At 48.4% G+C, this 24,456-nt stretch overlaps 1 protein-coding gene across 1 annotated transcript; it reads left to right on the forward strand.

The window, feature by feature from the left end:
- Positions 1–9,744: 9,744 nt before the first annotated feature.
- Positions 9,745–19,121, forward strand: LOC142909413 (cyclin-J-like). The gene is made up of 7 exons (XM_076059730.1): positions 9,745–9,931; positions 10,776–10,899; positions 11,416–11,626; positions 11,745–11,857; positions 13,149–13,320; positions 14,576–14,735; positions 16,596–19,121. The coding sequence occupies exons 2-7, from the start codon at positions 10,834–10,836 to the stop codon at positions 16,876–16,878; spliced, it is 1,005 nt and encodes a 334-aa protein (XP_075915845.1). The 5' UTR covers positions 9,745–9,931; positions 10,776–10,833; the 3' UTR covers positions 16,879–19,121.
- The last annotated feature ends 5,335 nt before the right edge of the window (positions 19,122–24,456 follow it).

The following is a 24,456-nucleotide window of genomic DNA, read 5'->3' on the forward strand; positions in this document are numbered from 1 at the left end:
AAGCACCGTGTAAATGCAATTATTATAACATAGTGAATGCTTGGGGGCTTATTGTCTCTCGCTCCTGGTTAAAGATCTACCCAACCCACAGGTCCACAAAGACTGGCCGCTCTTACCCTGCAGGTTGAACCAAGAAACTGAGTGTCCAACTTCAAGTTCCTGTCATTAAAGGCCTGTGACAAAGGTGCATCTATTGGAGCGACATCGTCTCAAGCTTACACATCTACCGGGTCTCCACTTGACTTTGTATTGTCTCGGAGGAAGTCCACCCACACCTCCACTTCCACAAACTGCTGGGAGTTGCCTCGCTCTGCCTCACAGTCAGAATTCTCCTCCTGCTTCACGTTGCCTCAATCGATGTGAAGGTCCCATTTTGGATTTGAATCTTCATCTTCACATTTCACCTTCACTTCTTCACTCTTCACCATCACTTCTTCACATTTCACCTTCACTTCTTCACATTTCACCATCACCTCTTCATATTTCACCTCGATACCTTTAAAAAGTGTCCAAGCTGGGATTTTCATCCGGTTCGTGTTTCATGAGGGATGGGCTCATTGCAGCACTTTGACTTTCACAAGCTGATTTCAGACTGCACTCCTTGTGGATCTTCTGATGCTTGTGCGTTCTCTGGTGTACTTGAAGATTTGATGAATTTGCAAATGCCTTCCCACACACACTGCACTTGAAGGGTTTCTCTCCCGTGTGTGTTCTCTGGTGTGTTTTAAGAGCAAATGAACCTGAAAATGTCTTCCGACACACACTGCACCTGAAGGGTTTCTCTCCCGTGTGTTCTCTGGTGTTTTTTAAGAGATGACCATGAAAATGTCTTCCCACACACACTGCACTTGAAGGGTTTCTCTCACGTGTGTGTTCTCTGGTGTTTTTTAAGAGTAGATGAATCTGAAAATGTCCTCCCACACACACTGCGCCTGATGGGTTTCTCTCCCGTGTGTGTTCTCTGGTGTGTTTTAAGAGCAAATGACTGTGAAAATGCCTTTCCACACACACTGCACTTGAAGGGTTTCTCTCCCGTGTGTGTTCTCTGGTGTGTTTTAAGAGCAAATGAATCTGAAAATGTCTTCCCACACACACTGCACTTGAAGGGTTTCTCTACCGTGTGTGTTCTCTGGTGTCTTTGAAGAGTAGATGAATCTGAAAATGTCTTCCCACACACACTGCACTTGAAGGGTTTCTCTCCCGTGTGTGTTCTCTGGTGTGTTTTAAGAGCGGATGACCATGAAAATGTCTTCCCACACACACTGCACTTGAAGGGTTTCTCTCCCGTGTGTTCTCTGGTGTCTTTGAAGATGAGATGAATCTGAAAATGCCTTCCCACACACACTGCACCTGAAGGGTTTCTCTCCCGTGTGTGTTCTCTGGTGTGTTTTAAGAGTAGATGAATCTGAAAATGTCTTCCCACACACACTGCACTTGAAGGGTTTCTCTCCCGTGTGTGTTCTCCGGTGTGTTTTAAGAGCAAATGAATCTGAAAATGCCTTCCCACACACACTGCACTTGAAGGGTTTCTCTCCCGTGTGTGTTCTCTGGTGTCTTCGAAGATGAGATGAATCTGAAAATGCCTTCCCACACACACTGCACTTGAAGGGTTTCTCTCCGGTGTGTGTTCTCTGGTGTGTTTTAAGAGCAAATGAATCTGAAAAAGCCTTCCCACACACACTGCACCTGAAGGGTTTCTCTCCCGTGTGTGTTCTCTGGTGTTTTTTAAGAGTAGATGAATCTGAAAATGTCTTCCCACACACACTGCACTTGAAGGGTTTCTCTCCCGTGTGTGTTCTATGGTGTGTTTTAAGAGCGGATGACCATGAAAATGTCTTCCCACACACACTGCACCTGAAGGGTTTCTCTCCCGTGTGTGTTCTCTGGTGTGTTTTAAGAGTAGATGAATCTGAAAATGTCTTCCCACACACAGTGCATTTGAAGGGTTTCTCTCCCGTGTGTGTTCTCTGGTGTTTTTTAAGAGTAGATGAATCTGAAAATGTCTTCCCACACACACTGCACTTGAAAGGTTTCTCTCCCGTGTGTGTTCTCTGGTGTGTTTTAAGAACAAATGAATCTGAAAATGCCTTCCCACACACACTGCACTTGAAGGGTTTCTCTCCCGTGTGTGTTCTCTGGTGCCGTGTCAAATTTCCAGTCCGATCCGTGCTGTATGCACGCTGGTCGCATTGTTGCCTTGTCATACCGAGCTGCTGTGCTGACTGCCTATGCTCCATCAGACCAGCGTCAGCTGCAGACAGAAAAAAATAATATCCACACCATCTACACGACAGTATCGAGGCACAGAGGAATGCATATAGTCACATGTGACTTACATGTTTATACTTATTCATATATTCATGATGTAGTGAAAAAGTGTCCCAAATTAATCACAGGGCTGTTATGGCACACAATGAGAGGGCAAATGTCATTAATATGCCTGGAAGCCCTCGTATCTTCAAAATGAATGTTCACCAAAAACTCCGAGCACACAATTTCGGCTGTCTGGCTACAAAAGGAATATTTATGAGAGCTAAATTCAGCTGACATAGCAAAGGGTGTTGAAAACAATACTATTTGTGTTGTGCAGAAATTCATAAATTAATGTTCAATCACAACTTAGAGGTGTGAATCCAGGCTCAGATGTCCTTAAATGCTGGGGATGAACAGTTCCGACTTCAGCTGCATGTGTGTGCTGTGTTCACCTCCAGTTTCCATTCTTACAAAGAGTTCCAGAGGAAAACAAAAGTAAACTACTGTTACGCTATAACCTCCGTGTTCAACAGAGTTAATAGACGTTACTAAAAAACACAAACTGTACACTGTCACTGGGTAAACAGGCGGTGGCGTGTCTAGAATCACGCCTGGCCACCTTCATCTGCTTGGCATGAATGCTTCCTCACTCCACCATGTAATTAATCGAGGATCAATTAACATAACCGAGGCTAACTGGAGTTTGCGTGTCTCTCTCCGTGGTGAGATGTTAACTACCTCACCTGGTATACAGGAAGTCGTGGGTTCGATCCCGACACTGACGCCTGCTGTATATCTGGAGTTTGCGCGTCTTTGACCGATAGACATTGACACACGTATTCTTGGTTCTTTCAGTAAAGTTACGTAGATAGGAAATAACAATAACAGATAATAACAATAACAGATAATACAATTAAATTAAATAAAGACTACTTGTGTTGCAATCAAAACGTGGGTTTTTTTTGCTTTATTTACTATTTTTTATTGTTATTTTTATTTTATTTTCTATCTACGTGACTTTACCGAAAGAATCAAGAATATTAATTCCTGCAGTCACCAAAGTTTTAAGTCAAAACATTCACACACGTTGACAAAGCCTCACCTTGTGTTGTTGTGGGCAGGTCGCTTCTGATAACAAGAGCGGTATAGCAGCTCAAGCGGGCTTGGCCTGGTGAAAAAAATAAAAACTGCGTGAATATTTACAATAAAACAAAGTTACAAAGTGGCGAGCCGGGTGAAGACAAATTAAACTTAAGCGAGATAATTAAAGTGAATGCAATCAGGCGAGGGCAGGAGGCAAGGCCCCGCGTGGCTAGGCCCCGCGTTGTAAAGTTCCAACCTGGACATCGATTCCCATGCTCGCTGCTACTCAACTGACATCCCTACGAGAGAGAGAGAGGCTCTACCTTGATAAATAACAACAACAAAGACCACCACCTCAGATTTCAGTGCAAGCGTGGATCGGCAGCCTCCTGTTACCTCGCGACGTCACGTGGGTAACATGACGCCATTCCAGGGTAAGAGACACACCCCTCCCACGAGCGGCTCTGTAACTGAATAAGTTATGTTAATGAATCAGGGCCATATGTCGAGGGATGGGGCGTGGCTGCTGAACCCGACAGACACACCCCTCAGAATGTTTATAAAAAAATTAACCTCAGAATGTTATTTTTTTTTACCTCAATGTAAAAAAGATTTGCTTTTACCTCAGAATATAAAAAAAATGTTTACCTCAATGTAGAAATTCTATTTTTTTACCTCACTCGCACTCTTGAATGCGTTTATTGCCGTTTAACATATTAAACTTTTGCACATTTTACCTCATCGTTTCCTGTCATCACTTTACGAGTTCACCGTGTGTGCACTGTGTGTGTGGGGAGCGTTGGTGCGGCAAAGCAAACCCCTCCAGTGAAGGTCCCCGGTGTGGCCTCTAACAGACTGTAGGGGCAAGTGTCTCTTAGCAGCTCGCAGCAACTGCGAGCACCGTCACGACAAAATTATCTTACATCCACGTTCACCCTCTGTGAATATTCACACGCACGTGGGAGACGCGCTAACCCATCCCTAGCGATCCGAGCGGTGCGTCTTAAGAGTGCGAGGATTATTCTCCTGGCCGCTCTAACGCCGTTCCCACTCGACGAGCGACCTGACGGAGCTGCTTTCACTTGGTGCAGGGCAGGCCGCTCGCGTGGATCAAGATTGGCACAGCAGCTCAGTGGGGGGCTCCCTTACACCCTGGTGGCAATACACTTAGTTTAGTTTTACTTAGGGTCTCTGTTAGTGTGGGTCTCTGTTAGTGTGGGTCTCTGTGAGTCTCTGTGAGTGTGGGTCTCTGTTAGTGTGGGTCTCTGTGAGTGTGGGTCTCTGTGAGTGTGGGTTTCTGTGGGTCTGTGTGGGTCTCTGTACCACTGGACGGGTTCCGCAGGATTGGAAGGATGCACTGGTGGTCCCCCTTTTTAAGAAGGGGGACCGCACAGACTGTAACAACTACAGGGGCATCTCACTCCTCATTGTGCCGGGAAAGGTCCTGGCAAGGATTATTCAGCATCGCCTTGCCAGGCACGCTGAGGAGAGGCTTGCGGAGCCCCAATGCGGTTTCAGGAAAGGGCGGTCCTGCACAGATGCCATATTTTTTGTCCGTCTGCTACAGCAGAGGTGTAGGGAATTCCAACAGGACCTACATCTCTGCTTTATTGACCTGGTCAAGGCCTATGATACCATCAGTAGGCCTGGGCTCTGGGTCGTTCTTCGTGCTTTTGGAGTACCTGACCCTCTGCTCACGATCATTAAGGACCTTCATGATGGTGAGCGGGCCCGGGTAAAACTACGTGGCCGGGAGTCAGAGCCATTCCCTGTACACCTTTGGGTGCGACAGGGATGTCCTCTGGCTCCCACATTATTTAACATCTATTTTGACCACGTAGTTCGTGAAGCCTTCAATAGCTGTACCGGGGGAATCTCCATATGGTACAGATATAATGGGAGGCTGATCGATGCCCGGGTGCGGTCAAGGGATGGCTCCCTATTGCTCAACCACGTTATGTATGCTGATGATTTGGTAATAGCTGCTCAGTCAGAGGAGGAGTTGGAGACGCTGCTGCTGAGACTGGAGCGTGCCACTAAGAGGTGGGGCCTTACCATCAGCCCCACCAAAACTAAGCACCTGCCTGGGTATTTTGTACCATCGGACACTCCACCCCCACAACTCCCAATCGGTGATGGGGCAGTTGTGGAGAGAGTGGAGAGTTTCCCATACCTGGGCAGTGTGCTTATGACTGGCTCCAGTTTAACAGCAGAGGTCTCACTCCGAATCAGTCGAGCGGCAATATCTTTTCATCGGTTGCGTAACGCTGTGTGGAAGCTACCTGGTCTGTCGCTCCGCACTAAGCTTCAGGTCTTCTCGGCCACGGTCATTCCCTCCATTCTCTACGCTTGCGAAACGTGGACCCCCCTAATGGAACATCTTCGCCGGTTGGAAACATTTAGGCTGGCCTGCCTACGATCCATCCTGGGTTTAACCAGACTGGATTGTGTGAGGAGCTCACAAATCCTTGAAAGATCTGGGCAGGGTCCCATCGGTGAGCTCCTCCGGCAGGCAAGGCTGCGATGGCTGGGTCATGTAGCCCGCATGCCCAGCCACCGCATGCCGAAACAGCTTTTGTTTGGCCGGATTGAGGGGGGTAAGCGGGCGCGGCACGGGCTAGAGAAGAGATGGAGTGATGTGGTACAGGAGGACGTGGAGCTGAGTGGACTTGCCGATGACTGGTACCAGCGGTGTCAAGATCGGCCTCTGTGGAGGAGGCTCGTGAAGGATGCTACTGGGCAGTTGGAGGCAGTCGCCCTCCAACAACAACGGAGGGCGGAGGAGCAACGCTCAGAGCAACGAGCGGAGCGCCGGGTGGCTAAAGCACAGCAGGTTGGCACAGTAGGGGGCACAGGTGGTGCATCAGCCAGTCATCTCAGTCAGTCGACCCATGGCACCTGGGTCTGCCCCGTGACCTCCTGCCAGCGGGCGTTCGACACTTCACGTGGCCTCAAGGTGCACATAGCCTGGCACAAGCGTCGTGGTGACGTCACCGCCACTTAGTGGCGAATGGCGGTTGTTGTTGTGTGGGTCTCTGTGGGTCTGTGTGGGTCTCTGTGAGTGTAGGTCTCTGTGAGTGTGGGTCTCTGTGAGTGTGGGTCTCTGTGGGTCTCTGTGAGTATGGGTCTCTGTGGGTGTGGGTCTCTGTTAGTGTGGGTCTCTGTGGCTCTCTGAGTGTGGGTCTCTGTGGGTGTGGGTCTGTGTGGGTCTTTATGAGTATGGGTCTCTGTGAGTCTGTGTGGGTCTCTGTGAGTGTGGGTCTATGTGGGTCTCTGTGAGTATGGGTCTCTGTGGGTCTGTGTGGGTCTCTGTGAGTGTGGGTCTATGTGGGTCTGTGTGGGTCTGTGTGAGTGTGGGTTTCTGTTAGTGTGGGTCTCTGTGGGTTTCTGTGAGTGTGGGTCTCTGTTAGTGTGGGTCTCTGTGGGTTTCGTGAGTGTGGGTCTCTGTTAGTGTGGGTCTCTGTGGGTTTCTGTGAGTGTGGGTCTCTGTTAGTGTGGGTCTCTGTGAGTGTGGGTCTCTGTTAGTGTGGGTCTCTGTGAGTCTCTGTGAGTGTGGGTCTCTGTGGGTTTGTGTGGGTCTCTGTGGGTCTGTATGGGTCTCTGTGAGTCTGGGTCTCTGTTAGTGTGGGTCTCTGTGAGTGTGGGTCTCTATGGGTCTGTATGGGTGTCTGTGAGTGTGGGTCTCTGTTAGTGTGGGTCTCTGTGGGTTTCTGTGAGTGTTGGTCTCTGTTAGTGTGGGTCTCTGTGAGTGTGGGTCTCTGTGGGTCTGTGTGGGTCTCTGTTAGTTTGGGTCTCTGTTAGTGTGGGTCTCTGTGGGTCTCTGTGAGTGTGGGTCCTGTTAGTGTGGGTCTCTGTGAGTGTGGGTCTCTGTTAGTGTGGGTCTCTGTGGGTCTGTATGGGTCTCTGTGAGTATGGGTCTCTGTCAGTGTGGGTCTCTGTTAGTGTGGGTCTCTGTTAGTGTGGGTCTCTGTGTGTCTCTGTGAGTGTGGGTCTCTGTTAGTGTGGGTCTCTGTGGGTCTCTGTGAGTGTGGGTCTCTGTGAGTGTGGGTCTCTGTGGGTCTGTATGGGTCTCTTTGGGTCTCTGTGAGTGTGGGTCTCTGTGAGTATGGGTCTCTGTGAGTGTGGATCTCTGTAAGTGTAGGTCTCTGTGGGCCTGTGTGGGTCTCTATGAGTATGGGTCTCTGTGGGTCTCTGTGGGTCTCTGTGAGTGTGGGTCTGTGTGGGTCTGTGTGGGTCTGTGTGAGTGTGGGTCTCTGTTAGTGTGGGTCTCTGTGGGTTTCTGTGAGTGTGGGTCTCTGTTAGTGTGGGTCTCTGTGGGTTTCGTGAGTGTGGGTCTCTGTTAGTGTGGGTCTCTGTGGGTTTCTGTGAGTGTGGGTCTCTGTTAGTGTGGGTCTCTGTGAGTGTGGGTCTCTGTTAGTGTGGGTCTCTGTGAGTCTCTGTGAGTGTGGGTCTCTGTGGGTTTGTGTGGGTCTCTGTGGGTCTGTATGGGTCTCTGTGAGTGTGGGTCTCTGTTAGTGTGGGTCTCTGTGAGTGTGGGTCTCTATGGGTCTGTATGGGTCTCTGTGAGTGTGGGTCTCTGTTAGTGTGGGTCTCTGTGGGTTTCTGTGAGTGTTGGTCTCTGTTAGTGTGGGTCTCTGTGAGTGTGGGTCTCTGTGGGTCTGTGTGGGTCTCTGTTAGTTTGGGTCTCTGTTAGTGTGGGTCTCTGTGGGTCTCTGTGAGTGTGGGTCCTGTTAGTGTGGGTCTCTGTGGGTCTCTGTGAGTGTGGGTCTCTGTTAGTGTGGGTCTCTGTGGGTCTGTATGGGTCTCTGTGAGTATGGGTCTCTGTTAGTGTGGGTCTCTGTTAGTGTGGGTCTCTGTTAGTGTGGGTCTCTGTGTGTCTCTGTGAGTGTGGGTCTCTGTTAGTGTGGGTCTCTGTGGGTCTCTGTGAGTGTGGGTCTCTGTTAGTGTGGGTCTCTGTGGGTCTCTGTGAGTGTGGGTCTCTGTGAGTATGGGTCTCTGTGAGTGTGGATCTCTGTAAGTGTAGGTCTCTGTGGGCCTGTGTGGGTCTCTATGAGTATGGGTCTCTGTGGGTCTCTGTGGGTCTCTGTGAGTGTGGGTCTGTGTGGGTCTCTGTGAGTGTGGGTCTGTGTGGGTCTCTGTGAGTGTGGGTCTCTGTGGGTCTCTGTGAGTGTGAGTCTCTGTGGGTCTCTGTGAATGTGGGTCTCTGTGGGTCTCTGTGAGTGTGGGTCTCTGTGGGTCTCTGTGAGTATGGGTCTGTGTGGGTCTCTGTGAGTGTGGGTCTCTGTGGGTCTCTGTGAGTGTGAGTCTCTGTGGGTCTCTGTGAATGTGGGTCTATGTGGGTGTGGGTCTATGTGGGTCTCTGTGAGTGTGGGTCTATGTGGGTCTATGTGGGTCTCTGTGAGTGTGGGTCTCTGTGGGTCTCTGTTAGTGTGGGTCTCTGTGAGTGTGGGTCTATGTGGGTCTATGTGGGTCTCTGTGAGTGTAGGTCTCTCTGGGTCTCTGTGAGTGTGAGTCTCTGTGGGTCTCTGTGAATGTGGGTCTCTGTGGGTCTATGTGGGTGTGGGTCTATGTGGGTCTCTGTGAGTGTGGGTCTATGTGGGTCTGTGTGGGTCTCTGTGAGTGTGGGTCTCTGTGGGTCTCTGTGAGTGTAGGTCTCTGTGGGTCTCTGAGTATGGGTCTGTGTGGGTCTGTGTGGGTCTCTGTTAGTGTGGGTCTCTGTGGGTCTGTGCGGGTCTCTGTGAGTATGGGTCTGTGTGGGGCTCTGTGGGTCTCTATGAGTATGGGTCTGTGTGGGTCTGTGTGGGTCTCTGTGGGTCTGTGTGGGTCTCAGTTAGTATGGGTCTCTGTGGGTGTCTATGTGGGTCTCTATGAGTATGGGTCTCTGTGAGTCTATGTGGGTCTCTAGAGTCTCTGTGGGTGTCTGTGTGGGTCTCTGTGAGTCTCTGTGAGTCTGCGTGGGTCTCTATGAGTATGGGTCTCTGTGGGTGTCTATGTGGGTCTCTATGAGTATGGGTCTATGTGAGTCTATGTGGGTCTCTATGGGTCTCTGTGGGTGTCTGTGTGGGTCTCTATGAGTCTACGTGGGCCTCTGTGAGTCTCTATGAGTCTCTGTGGGTGTCTGTGTGGGTCTCTGGGTGTCTGTGTGGGTCTCTATGGGTCTCTGTGGGTGTCTGTGTGGGTCTCTATGGGTCTATGTGGGTCTCTATGAGTCTCTATGAGTCTCTGTGGGTGTCTGTGTGGGTCTCTTTGGGTCTCTCCCTCCCCCCCCTTTAACCCCTGGCCGTCGCCTACCCCTCGGGTGCGGCCACGCCCACACCTCATCCAATCAGGAGTCCCTGGCTCACGGACGTTGCGTCACCTCCGGCTTCCGTCGCTCAGCATCACTTCCGGGGCGTGGAGAGTCCTGGGAGTCGGCGGCTGCATCACGTGACGACTCCCACGTGGCTGCGTGCTGCCCGCTCCGTCCATAGTTACCGTGAAAGACTTGAAACTTGCTGTATTTAGACTATATCGTGACATATTGAGGCGTTAAAACAATCACGGTTTGTTAATTGAACGATTTCCCTTCCCGCCGTGTAATAATGGACAGTGTTTGGTAAGACTTTGTTTTGTTTTTCATCATAACGGGACACATTTTTTACATTATTCCACATGCATAGCGGGGCTAGGGTGTGAGCTTGAGACGTTTGGAAGCCGGTTTAGCATGAGCACTTTTAAGATTTCGTCAATAATGTAATCGGTGTTGCTCAAGCAAATACATTATGAAGTTTGCACACGTGTCAGTAACAAATTGCATTTTTTTACGCATGCAAATGTAGTTTCTTTTCCAAGTGTTGTGAAAATTCTACCTTTATTCTTAATGCTCTGTTGAGCACGAAGTGCCCGTGGCATAACCTGTGGTAATCTCCATATATATAAAAGGCAAAGTTGTGATTGTGTGTTTGTGCTTCTCCACATGCAACAAACTGGAAATTTGCCATGTGCGTACTTTCCAGACTGTACACCATGCACAAATTATGAAAATACACTTTATTTTTTTTGGGGGGGGAGCTCAATAATGCATTTAATTTTTGCACGGCAAGTGAGCTGTGACGTCAAATCTGTCACGTGAACACTTGTGTGTGCACCCAGCACGTGCCTGTCCGAGTAATAAACTCCACTCGTGAACACTTGTGTGTACCCAGCACGTGCCTGTCCGAGTAATAAACTCCACTCGTGAACACTTGTGTGTACCCAGCACGTGCCTGTCCGAGTAATAAATTCCACTTGTGTGTACCCAGCACGTGCCTGTCCGAGTAATAAACTCCACTCGTGAACACTTGTGTGTACCCAGCACATGCCTGTCCGAGTAATAAACTCCACTCGTGAACACTTGTGTGCACCCAGCACGTGCCTGTCCGAGTAATAAACTCCACTCGTGAACACTTGTGTGTACCCAGCACGTGCCTGTTCGAGTAATAAACTCCTGAGCACGAGGCGCGAGCGACGGACCAAGACATGGACAGAAGCGAGTGGTGGCAAGGCGAGTTGGCAGACGACATCTACCGCGTCCTTCGAGAGAAGGTATCCGCCTCTCTCATCAATAGGCCTCCTACACGCAGACACAAATCCTACGAACTGATTTACACGGCATGTACGTTCGAGTGCTCGACTCGCAGCGAGAGGGTTGCAAGTTCAATCCTGGCCAGCGGGTCGACCCGGCCCCCTATCTCTCCGGGGACTATAACACGAGCGATACGGTACCTTGTGGAAGAATAAAAGTGGCTGTGCTTTGGAGGTACAGATCTCCACACCTCGTGTTTTTTTTTCATCGTAGGCTGAGGACTACCGAATGAGTTCTTCGCCATCTTTCACTCGCTTGAACAGGGAGACAATTTTGGCCGTGGCTTTTGTCATTCTTGGTTTGCGTGACGGCGAAAGTTGAATGCTGTGGCCCACCGTAACCGGGCGCGTCGCCTCCTTAGACCCCCAGAATAATCTATTATCGTTTCAAAACACCTCTTGACCTCTTGACCCAACTCCACAGCGTCCCAACTGCCCTCCCAACCCCCGTGTCCTCGTTTTTTTTCCCCCTCGCAGGAGCTGTCGCTGCCTCGGTTTTGCGCACGCTCGCCCCAGCTGCACCTCCGTCGCCACTTCGTCGACCTCCTGGCAACGCTGAGCGAGCGCCTGCAGCTGAGTGTGGCCACGCACCACCTGGCCATCGCAATGTTAGACGTGTTCATGGACCGCCACGACATCACCGTCCGCTGCCTCTACACCTGCTCAATCTGCTACCTCATTATAGCAGGTCGGTCAATCGCTCACGTGACCCACCCACCCACCCACCCGATCACTCGCTCATCTCTCGCTCGCACGCTTGGTCGCTTGCTCACCGTCGGCATGCGTGTCCCTGACACCCTGCGCAGCCAAGTTCGAGGAGATGGATGAGCACGTGCCGCGACTGGACTGGGTGAACCGGCTGGAGGTGATGATCAAGCAAGGGCTGAGTCTGTCCAAGGAGGAATTGCAGCAGACGGAGGTAGCTGCATGCCCCTGTTAATTCGGCATGCAATGTTTCACCCCCCAGAACCGTTCCGTGCATTGTCATGATTCAAGGTCGCGATTTGATTCAAGAAACCAATTGTTTTGTCTTGTTACTTTACAATCTTACTCTTTGGGTCTGTCGGTAAAGTCACGTAGATAGAAAAATAATTAAAAAAATTACGACGTTTCGATGGCAACACAAGCAGTCGTCCTCAGGTGATTGCTTGTGTTGCGATCGAAACGTCAAAGACCCAAAGAATATGAACACATCATCTCTGTTTCATGCCAACTAATTATTCTGTAGACAATTTGAATGTACAGCCCGAATTTGAATATAGAAGCGTGTCTTCTTACTAGATAACAGGAAGGCAAAAGCTGCAGAATAACATTACCACAGCAGACCTGACAAATGAACGTGGAGTGGTGCTCATTTATTTGCACGGCGCTGGAACAAGTGCAGGAAATTCTCCCTATGGTGGGGCTCAGTCTCTCCATAAAACAATCACCCCGTGACGATTTGCTTGCGTTGCGATGGAAACGTCGTGATATTTTTTATTAATTTTTCAATCTACGTGGCTTTTACCGAAAGACCCAAAAGAATATGACGGCCATTGCATTTACCCGTGCAGACGAAGGGCCGAGTTGACTCCTTGACCAGACATTTGAACTGTTTGCGAGCCATGCACCAACCCGACTAGTTAAGCAACCATTGGAAAGATGTTCTAAATCGAACCAAACATTAAACTAATTTTCAATGGTACAGTATATTTTTCAAGTAGTGGTACCCCAAACTTTCGCAGCTCTTAAATTCCCCTTTCACACCATCAATAGGTAAACTCCCCCCCCCCCCCCCCCGCGCCAACTGGCAAGTGCACCCGCACGTACACCACTTCTATGCTAAGTCGGCCAATCAAATGCTAATTTTTATGCTAATTCCTTTGTCAAGGCACCTTGTTTCCTTGCGCACAGCTTAAAGGTCGCGGTCTGAGCGTGGCTGTGTTTCACTCCAGCGCTGTCCTCGAGACCGCCTGATCCCTTCACCTGATGAAGGCCACTTGTGTTGTGGCCGAAACGTCGTGATTTTTGTTGTTTTATTTTTTACCTACGTGACTTTACCGAATAGAACCAAAGAGTATGGATCCTTGCAGTCACGAAAGCTTTAAATCTAGAATAGTTAAATAAACCCTCCAGGCAACACACAGCAGCGTGGCGGACTGAATGCTTCACGCAGTGGTGGCAGCTGTGCCGTGCCAGCCCACTCTCCCGTCTGCCTCCCCCCTGCACAGTTCCTGCTGCTGTGTACACTTGACTGGAACCTGTGCACGCCCACAGCGGCGCACTTCGTGGACTACTTCCTGTGGCTGTCGCGGCGTGAGGACGCCCCGGCTGGAGGCTCGTCCTACCGGCACGCGTACACGACCAAGTACACGGCCCACTTCCTTCAGCTCGCCCTGCAAGGTGCTCGCAGAGCTGTAGAGGAGCGCTTCGTAGGCAACGCTAAGGTGACCAGCGAAGAAGGGACAGTGCCTGAAACGTCACCGAATATATATTTTTTTCCAACGTCGGAATGTTGATATTCTTAGCTCTTTCGGTAAAGTCACGTTGAAGGGAAACAATTAAATAATAAAAAATATATATAAAACAATAAAAATTCTCACGACGTTTCGACCATAACACAAACGGTCGTCATCAGGTGTGTCGGTTTGCATTAATTTATTTATTTTAAAACAGGGTATTTATTTAAAAAAACGTCAGCGCCACGCGCAGCGATTTGGCAGTTTATTTAGAAGGACGAGTCCATCTATGTTCTGAAAAGAGGAGGGGGGAGACGAAAAATTAATGTATGCTGTCTGAAAGCCACCGTAAGCGTGAACAGGTCTTAATTGATTGTTCACGCTTACGGTGGCTTTCAGACAACATACATTAATGTTTCGTCTCCCCCCTCCTCTTTTCAGAACATAGATGGACTCGTCCTTCTAAACAAACTGCCAAATCGCTGCCCGTAGTGCTAACGTTTAAATAAATAAATAAACACACACAAACACCGTTAATAAAATAAATAATTTGATGCGAACCGACACTTCTTTCAAATGTTTCTTGCCGTTGCTTTTCACACCTGATGATGACCGTTTGTGTTATGGTCGAAACGTCGTGAGAATTTTTATTGTTTTATATATTTTATTATTTTATTGTTTCCCTTCAACGTGACTTTACCGAAAGAGCTAAGAATATGAATTACTGCAGTCACAAAAGCTTTAAATCAAAATTTTAGTCGGAATGTTTGTTCAAATGTTCAGGGTGCCGTTGGCCCAACGTTCCTCGTTCACTGGGTGCTTGTGCGTTTAAGCGTCTGTGTGTGTGCCTGTCTGTCATTCCTGTGTGCAGGGTAGAGGTGGCGTAGCGGTTAGCGCTACGCTGCAGCTACGACCCTGGACACCCTGGTCCAACGCCCGCTCACGGCTATCACCGGTGACGATTATCTGAACCGGTCCTGGGCCTCCCCTAGGTCGACTCGGCCTCAAATGAGTAACTCAATGTGGTGTGTAAACATCGCCAGCACTGGGGAGACAAAGGCGGCCGGGCGTGGTGCTGGCCACCCACCCCCTCGTGTGCCACAGTGCCAACCTTCATAGGTGCTGCTACTCGCTAGCAGCACTTGCCCCAAAAGTCTGTTAAGGCTAAACGGAGGGTTTTTGTCTTTGTGTGTATGCAGACCACGTATTCCTGAGTTTCCGTCCATCCGTGGTGGCGGCTGCAAGCATAGCATTGGCCCGTATAGAAGTGAAGCTGCCCTCTGCGTGGACTCTGTACATGCAACACTTCACTGGCCTTGCCTGGGAGATGATCCTGCCGTGCGTGGAGCAGCTGATTTGGTGATTTGCACAACAAAACAACACAAAGCTCTCCTAAGTGACCGTTTAAGAGACCTATTAAGGCTGAGTTGTGGCTCACGAGGCAGCAACGTGCTCTTTTCTCTCCACAATTTATGTTTACAAACCAATACCGGTTACCCGTTCAAGCCGAATTTACCCAAGGGAAATTGAATACAGGTTATGCGTCGCTGCCCGAACCATCACTGCTGCCCAAACCATCACTGCTTTAAGATTAACTGTTAGTCACAGGAAAGTGAAAGTTGTCTCCCAGGTCAAATGAGCGATGTCGGTGGGACCGAGGTAGTCGTGTCGATTCAACAGTCACACGGTGGAGGCCAGTGTCTCCAGAGGACAAATACTGTTGTCAAGTTGGCATGACGAGAGACTACTAAAAAAACAACGAGTATGCCATTTTCTTTGGTTCTTTCGGTAAAGTCACCACCACGTAGAGTGAGAATAAAATAATAAAATAATAAAATTCTCACGGCGTTTCGGCCACAACGCAAGCGGCCGTCTTCAGATGAATGGTACAGACCTGTTTGCGTTGTGGCCGAAACGTCGTGAGAATTTTATTGTGTTATTTTAATATTTTATTCTCATTCTACGTGGTGGTGACTTTACCGAAAGAACCAAATAAGATTAATCCTTGCAGTCACGAAAGCTTCAAATCGAAAAGAGTATGCCATTGTGCAACAGATGGCAAATATTTTAAACAATATCCATGACGACTAAATGAAGCTGATATGTGGATTCCTGTGCGTGCGAATTTTCACGTCCTAGTCCATCACGGATGCCCTGAGACTCGGTGAGGCGCTCCAGCATTACCCATGGTGCCTTGTGACTCATTGGTAGATGGGCCCTTATGGTTGAGGTTTCTCATCACCTTGCTGAATTAAATAAGCAGACGAACGCTAAACGATTAAACATTCCTCTGGTGCTGTTGCTGGCTTCTTAGTATTTTGGGCCTGTGCTTAGCAACCGTTATTTAAACATAACAACATTAAGTTACACACTCTTAATTTTTAGAGATTGGGGAGTATGGATTTCAGATTTTGCCCCAGGGTTGTTTCCACTTATGTTATATTGAGGACAAACTACTACAAACGACAGTACTATGCAGTGGTGTTAATTACTGCAGTACATCCTAGATGTTTTTATTGATGTTAAATTATTATATTGCTGTCAAGGGCACGGTGTGATATTGGGTTCAAGGATTACAAGATGGCTTGAACCTAACATGATTAGACCCACATGCATGGACCTGTGTGTGTCAAGATGGGCTTGAACCTAACATGATTAGACACACAGGCATGGACCTGTGTGTGTCAAGATGGGCTTGAACCTAACATGATTAGACACAGGCATGTACCTGTGTGTGTCAAGATGGGCTTGAACCTAACATGATTAGACCCACAGGCATGGACCTGTGTGTGTCAAGATGGGCTTGAACCTAACATGATTAGACACACAGGCATGGACCTGTGTGTATCAAGATGGGCTTGAACCTAACATGATTAGACACACAGACATGGACCTGTGTGTGTCAAGATGGGCTTGAACCTAACATGATTAGACACACAGGCATGGACCTGTGTGTGTCAAGATGGGCTTGAACCTAACATGATTAGACACACAGGCCTGGACCTGTGTGTGTCAAGATGGGCTTGAACCTAACATGATTAGACACACAGACATGGACCTGTGTGTGTCAAGATGGGCTTGAACCTAACATGATTAGACACACAGGCATGGACCTGTGTATGTCAAGATGGGCTTGAACCTAACATGATTAGACACACAGGCATGGACCTGTGTGTCTGTTCTAACTCTACGTCCTCCCCCTGTGTTCGAACTCTTCAGTAAATACAACTTCAACAGGAAGCAGGTCATGGAGCTTCAGGAAAATCCTGCTGTCCACTCTGAGCAGCCCTCCCACTCAGCCTCAGCCATACCACGTGTGCCTCGTCACCAGTCAACTCAACAGCAGCAGCAGCAGCCGCAGCCACTACAGCAGCAACAGCAGCAGCAACAGCAGCAGCAGCAACAGCAGCAGCAACAGCAGCAACAGCAGCAGCAGCCACAACAACAGCAGCAGCCACAGCAACAGCAGCAGCAACAGCAGCAACAGCAGCAGCAACAGTAGCAGCAGCAGAAGCCACAGCAGCAGCAGCAGAAGCCACAGCAGCAGCAGCCACAACAACAGCAGCAGGAGCAACAGCAGCAGGAGGAGCAGCAGCAGCCACAGCAGCAGCCACAGTAGCAGCAGCAGCAGCCACAGCAACAGCAGCAGGAGGAGCAGCATCTGGTGCCCAAGTCGGTGCAGACGCCACCTGTGGAGGTGGGTCAGGAGATGGAGTCGCCGCCGCCGTTCAGCAAAGAGACCCTTGGCAACATTTGGGATGACCAAGAGTTGGCCGCGCAAGCCACGTGTCAGCAGGAACCTGGCCATCGAGCCGCACAACAGATACATCAGCAGGCCGTGCGGTGATTGATGTTGCATTTTCGGCAGGGCACCGATTTCAGGAATGCAGAACGCGGAGCGAGTTGTCGGTCAAACCTCAGCTCGTCAGAGCTTTGGTCGGCAAGCTGTGGGGGGGGGTGGGGGGTGTTCAAGGAGGCTGTAGATTCATACTCTTTGGTTCTATTGGGTAAAGTCACGTAGGTAAAAAATAAAATAATAAAATTCTCACGACGTTTCGGCCACAACACAAGCGGCCTTCATCAGGTGAAGGGACGAGACTGTCTGGAGGACAGCGCTGGAGTGAGCTGTAGATTACCGGCAACGAAAGCGTTGCAGAATCTTCGCGACGGTTGCAAATTTCAGTTAATGAGGCGTCGTGCCGCACGCAATCCCGTGACATCGCAAACCGACTTCCACTGTATAATTTCGATTTGAAGCTTTCGTGACTGCAAGGATTCGTCTTCTTTGGTTCTTTCGGTAAAGTCACCACCACGTAGAATGAGAATAAAATAATAAAATAACACAATAAAATTCTCACGGCGTTTCGGCCACAACGCAAGCGGCCGTCTTCAGGTGAAAGGTACAGAACTGTCGGGACGACAGAGCTTCAATGAACGATGTTAAGATTCGTAGCGACTTCTCCCAACCAGCTTAAAAGTCGCTACGAATCTTAACATCATTCATTGAAGCTCTGTCGTCCCGACAGTTCTGTACCTTTCACCTGAAGACGGCCGCTTGCGTTGTGGCCGAAACGTTGTGAGAATTTTATTGTGTTATTTTATTATTTTATTCTCATTCTACGTGACCTTACCGAAAGAACCAAAGAAGATGACTTCCACTGGTCAAGAGGCCAGCCGAACGCCGACAAATACTGGGTCGGCCTGCAGTTAAAAGCCACGCTGTTCGGGCCCGGCTCCGCTCTGGCCATTTTATGTTTGGCCATGAATTCAAATGGCCAAAGAGACATAGTAAGAAAATGTCTTCAAGCCTAAGTGAGCATTGGTTGATGCTTATTTTCACGGGAGTTTCTCAGCCAGTGAAGATATTTTTTAAGGACATGTCTGTGAAGCTATCGTTGCCGTTCCACAAAGCGGTACTTACTGCGTCAATCCCGGAGGAATAATTGGTCGCGAAAGCCTACGTGTTAAACTGGAATAATTGCAGAATCTACCTCTTGTGTGGGAATTGAACTGGTAACTATCTGGTTATAGGTTGGACACTTTTATCACTGCGCTACACTGAACAACATTACCAAATACACTGAACATAATGTGCTATCTGTTTAGCCGTTAAAATAATTGAGAAACAAAAAAACCATGCGTGCAATTTGTACCAATCTCATGTCTCTGTTTCGGGGCATAGTGTTATCCCAAAGCCACCCAGACACTTCCACTAAACAGTGCGAACTGTGTCTGCTACTTGTTTTTATATATTGCGACCTTATCACTTATGCACCTCTCAGAAAGAACGTGTATTAATGAAATTACGTGTAATTATAGGGATGGCAAAGTCAGGTTCGCAGTTTTCTGCATCGACATGTGAAAGATGCTCCTCCGGACAGGTGTAATGCTGTAATTTCATTGTGGATAATTATGTACACTTTAAATGGGCACATTTAATCCTGTGTGTGACTGGGTGACAGCATTTAGAGTCAGAATTATCTCTTGCATGTGAGACAAGGGAATAATTCATTGTTTTAGACTAATAATTTAGAAAAAAATTATGTTACTGATAAAACTGTCTTCCTGCTCAAACGATCATGGCATGATATTCGTATTTGTGGTCCTGATACAGTGTTGATAATTCCTTTAATATCACCATCAAAGAGTATTTAAACCTGTAATTGACGAAAAAATCCGATCATAACAGCGCAGGTTGTAAAATCATTTTTTACTTGCAAATAAACACGAACGGTTTCTTCTTAAGCAGTGCATTGTGGTTCTCTTACCTTTGGTCACTGTCAAAATAAATCTGAGCAAATCTGACCGACTGTCAGTTAGAACCAATACAGAGATGGGTAACTCTAGGCCCATTTGGTCATTGATCAGATTCATCAGTGTGGTATCATCACCTTTACAGAGATGGGTAACTCTAGGCCCATGTAGTCATTGATCAGACTGATCAGTGTGGTATCATCACCAATAGAGAGATGGGTAACTCTAGGCCCATGTAGTCATTGATCAGACTCATCAGTGTGGTATCATCACCAATACAGAGATGGGTAACTCTAGGCCCATTTAGTCATTGATCAGACTCATCAGTGTTGTATCATCACCAATACAGAGATGGGTAACTCTAGGCCCATGTAGTCATTGATCAGACTCATCAGTGTGGTATCATCACCAATACAGAGATGGGTAACTCTAGGTCCATGTAGTCATTGATCAGACTCATCAGTGTGGTATCATCGCCAATACAGAGATGGGTAACTCTAGGCCCATGTAGTCATTGATCAGACTCATCAGTGTGGTATCACCACCAATACAGAGATGGGTAACGCTAGGCCCATTTAGTCATTGATCAGACTCATCAGTGTGGTATCATCACCAATATAGAGATGGGTAACTCTAGGCCCATGTAGTCATTGATCAGACTCACCAGTGTGGTATCACCAATACAGAGATGGGTAACTCTAGGCCCATGTAGTCATTGATCAGACTCATCAGTGTGGTATCACCAATACAGAGATGGGTAACTAGGCCCATTTAGTCATTGATCAGACTCATCAGTGTGGTATCATCACCAATACAAAGATGGGTAACTCTAGGCCAATGTAGTCATTGATCAGACTCATCAGTGTGGTATCACCAATGCTCACTGCAGTGAAGACTGCCTCTGGCAAGCCACACATGTAGAGTTACCACTTTCACACCGCGGGGTCAATTAGCTGGGCTAATTCAAAGCTGCTTAAGAAAAATACAATACAAACTCAGCGTCTGATGTCACGCTACTGCTAAGGCAAGATGAGCCCATCATAATAGTAACACTGTGTGTATGTACACCTATGTTAACCACACTGTGTGTGTACACCTATGTTAACCACACTGTGTGTGTGTACACCTATGTTAATCACACTGTGTGTGTACACCATGTTAATAACACTGTGTGTGTACACCTATGTTAATCACACTGTGTGTGTGTACACCTATGTTAATCACATTTTGTGTATGTACACCATGTTAATCACACTGTGTGTATGTACACCATGTTAATCACACTGTGTGTATGTACACTATGTTAATCACACTGTGTGTATGTACACTATGTTAATCACACTGTGTGTGTACTGTTAGGGTCGCCGGCCCCCGGGACCTCCCCTGCCTGCGACCCTGTCCGCGAAGTCCCGACGCTCCCAGACTCCCCACTAGTGTGGGAGCTGCCGCCGCTGCACTCCTCACCGGGCGGGGAAAGGTCGCCGCGCTCCTGTTCCCCCCCCTGTGCTGTCCCCCCCCGAGTCCGGGTTTCCTGCCGGTGAGGCATCGCCCTCGACCGCCCTGGGGCCCGCTAGCGCTTCGCCGGCACCCGAACGCGACGCTCCCCGCCCGCGCAGTCCCACGCACCAATCACACGCGGGTAACCGGGGGTTAGAGGTCGGAGGGTAAGCGACGTCGTTCGTACCCACTCTGGCGATTGGGGGGATTGGGTTAAATGGGTTTAAAGGGCTATGCGATGGGCATGCGTGCGAGCTGGGTATCCGCTCGCAACGGGGGAGTCCGCCGCCGACGGTTTGTAGCGCCCACACCCCACGCGGCGCCGCTCCACACACGCGGCGACCACCGCGAACAGCGAGCGCACCCACGCTTCCACTCTCTTTCCACACCCTCGCAAAAACCACACCAGTCCGTTATGTAATCGCTGACGATTTATTCCACCGGGTCGGAGAGCCCTTATTTAACCGAGTTAGTCGGGATCGGCGGGGCAGGACCAATCTATCTCTCGATAGTCGGCACTATACTCTACCTGTCCTTCTCCCCTTTACCCTCTCCGGTTTTCTTTTTAAGCTAAGTCCCAACTCCCTCTTTCTCTCCCTCCCTTACTCACGGTTGCACTATACTCTACCTGTCCTTCTCCCCTTTACCCTCTCCGGTTTTCTTTTTAAGCTAAGTCCCAACTCCCTCTTTCTCTCCCTCCCTTACTCACGGTTCGTCGTCACTGCCGGCTGGTCCTCGCGGCGCGTCGATACGTCCCACGGACGTTCGCGCGGCTGGACTCGGGAGTTGACGGGCCTGGGGTTGACTCGAGTAGCCAGAGACCCTTTTTCCTTCGCCCTGACTCGCTTTATTCTTTCGACATCAAAAGGGCTACCTGGTGCCGACTCGCGGGCCAATCAGCTCGCTGGGATCACCCGCCAATCGGTAGGCCCATCTGTATCCCTGCATCCCCCGGGCCGTTGCTTTCAGCGACGTCCGCATCTAAATTTACCTGCTCAGCGGCCATCCAGCCAGAGGGCGACCCTGCTTTCCCGCCGCTCGTGGCTCTGCCCTCCTCCCTACCTGCCCTGCCGACCCGTGTGCGTGAGGTGCGTACTAACCGCGGTGGCGGGGCAGCCCCGCCGTGAACATGTCATTTCTACTCAAGTCACGGCGCCACGGTGTGTGTTAGCGTCGGAGGAGACCGTCCAATTCCCTGGCCGCAGGAAACCGTGAAGATTATCCCTTTACGAGGGCTTCTGGGTGAAAACCTGTCGGCCAGGGTGTCTCCCCACGCGCTCTAATGGTGGGGGGAGTGCGTGCGTGCGTGTTCCGGTGGGGGGGGTGGGGAGGTGGTGGGGTGGAGCAATGTCGGCCTCGTCGCTCGGGGCGGCGAGATCGCAAGTGGGCCACCCGCCGATCGGCTCCGTGGCGGCGGCATCACAGTACACCATGTTAATCACACTGTGTGTGTGTATACACCATGTTAATCACACTGTGTGTGTGTACACCTATGTTAATCACACTGTGTATACACCATGTTAATCACACTGTGTGTCTACACCTATGTTAACCACACTGTGTGTACACCTATGTTAATCACACTGTGTGTGTACACCATGTTAATCACACTGTGTGTGTACACCATGTTAATCACACTGTGTGTGTGTACACCTATGTTAATCACACTGTGTGTGTACACCATGTTAATCACACTGTGTGTGTACACTATGTTAATCACACTGTGTGTGTACACCATGTTAATCACACTGTGTGTGTACACCTATGTTAATCACACTGTGTGTGTACACCATGTTAATCACACTGTGTGTGTACATCTATGTTAATCACACTGTGTGTGTACACCATGTTAATCACACTGTGTGTATGTACACCATGTTAATCACACTGTGTGTGTGTACACCATGTTAATCACACTGTGTGTATGTACACCATGTTAATCACACTGTGTGTGTGTACACCATGTTAATCACACTGTGTGTGTGTACACCTATGTTAATCACACTGTGTGTGTACACCTATGTTAATCACAATGTGTGTGTACACCATGTTAATCACACTGTGTGTGTACACTATGTTAACCACACTGTGTGTGTACACCTATGTTAATCACACTGTGTGTGTACACTATGTTAATCACACTGTGTGTGTGTACACCATGTTAATCACACTGTGTGTGTACACCATGTTAATCACACTATGTGTGTACACCATGTTAATCACACTGTGTGTGTGTACACCTATGTTAATCACACTGTGTGTGTACACCATGTTAATCACACTGTGTGTGTACACCATGTTAATCACACTGTGTGTACACCATGTTAATCACACTGTGTGTGTACACCTATGTTAATCACACTGTGTGTACACCTATGTTAATCACACTGTGTGTGTACACCTATGTTAATCACACTGTGTGTGTGTACACCATGTTAATCACACTGTGTGTGTACACCTATGTTAATCACACTGTGTGTACATCATGTTAATCACACTGTGTGTACATCATGTTAATCACACTGTGTGTGTACACCTATGTTAATCACACTGTGTGTGTGTACACCATGTTAATCACACTGTGTGTGTACACCATGTTAATCATACTGTGTGTGTACACCTATGTTAATCACACTGTGTGTGTGTACACCTATGTTAATCACACTGTGTGTGTACACCTATGTTAATCACACTATGTGTGTGTGTGTACACCATGTTAAACACACTGTGTGTGTGTACACCATGTTAATCACACTGTGTGTGTGTACACCATGTTAATCACACTGTGTGTGTACACCTATGTTAATCACACTGTGTGTGTGTACACCATGTTAATCACACTGTGTGTGTACACTATGTTAATCACACTGTGTGTGTGTACACCTATGTTAATCACACTGTGTGTGTACACCTATGTTAATCACACTGTGTGTGTACACCATGTTAATCACACTGTGTGTGTACACCTATGTTAATCACACTGTGTGTGTACACCTATGTTAATCACACTGTGTGTACACCATGTTAATCACAGTGTGTGTGTGTACACCTATGTTAATCACACTGTGTGTGTACACTATGTTAATCACACTGTGTGTGTACACCATGTTAACCACACTGTGTGTGTGTACACCTATGTTAATCACACTGTGTGTGTGTGTACACCATGTTAATCACACTGTGTGTGTGTGTACACCATGTTAACCACACTGTGTGTGTACACCATGTTAATCACACTATGTGTGTGTACACCTATGTTAATCACACTGTGTGTGTGTGCACCTATGTTAATCACACTGTGTGTGTGTACACCATGTTAATCACACTGTGTGTGTGTACACCATGTTAATCACACTGTGTGTGTACACCTATGTTAATCACAGTGTGTATGTACACCATGTTAATCACACTGTGTGTGTACACCTATGTTAACCACACTGTGTGTGTACATGTTAATCACACTGTGTGTGTACACCATGTTAATCACACTGTGTGTGTGTGTACACCATGTTAATCACACTGTGTGTGTACACTATGTTAATCACACTGTGTGTGTACACCATGTTAATCACACTGTGTGTGTGTACACCTATGTTAATCACACTGTGTGTGTACACCATGTTAATCACACTGTGTGTACACCATGTTAATCACATTGTGTGTGTGTACACCATGTTAATCACACTGTGTGTGTACACCATGTTAACCACATTGTGTGTGTGTACACCATGTTAACCACACTGTGTGTGTACACCATGTTAATCACACTGTGTGTGTGTACACCATGTTAATCACACTGTGTGTGTGTACACCATGTTAATCACACTGT

The sequence above is a fragment of the Petromyzon marinus genome, unplaced genomic scaffold (assembly GCF_048934315.1).
Source record: "Petromyzon marinus isolate PM22_M1 ecotype Great Lakes invasive population unplaced genomic scaffold, UKy_Petmar_22M1.pri1.0 PM_G_Scaffold_120, whole genome shotgun sequence".
Lineage (NCBI taxonomy): Eukaryota > Metazoa > Chordata > Hyperoartia > Petromyzontiformes > Petromyzontidae > Petromyzon > Petromyzon marinus.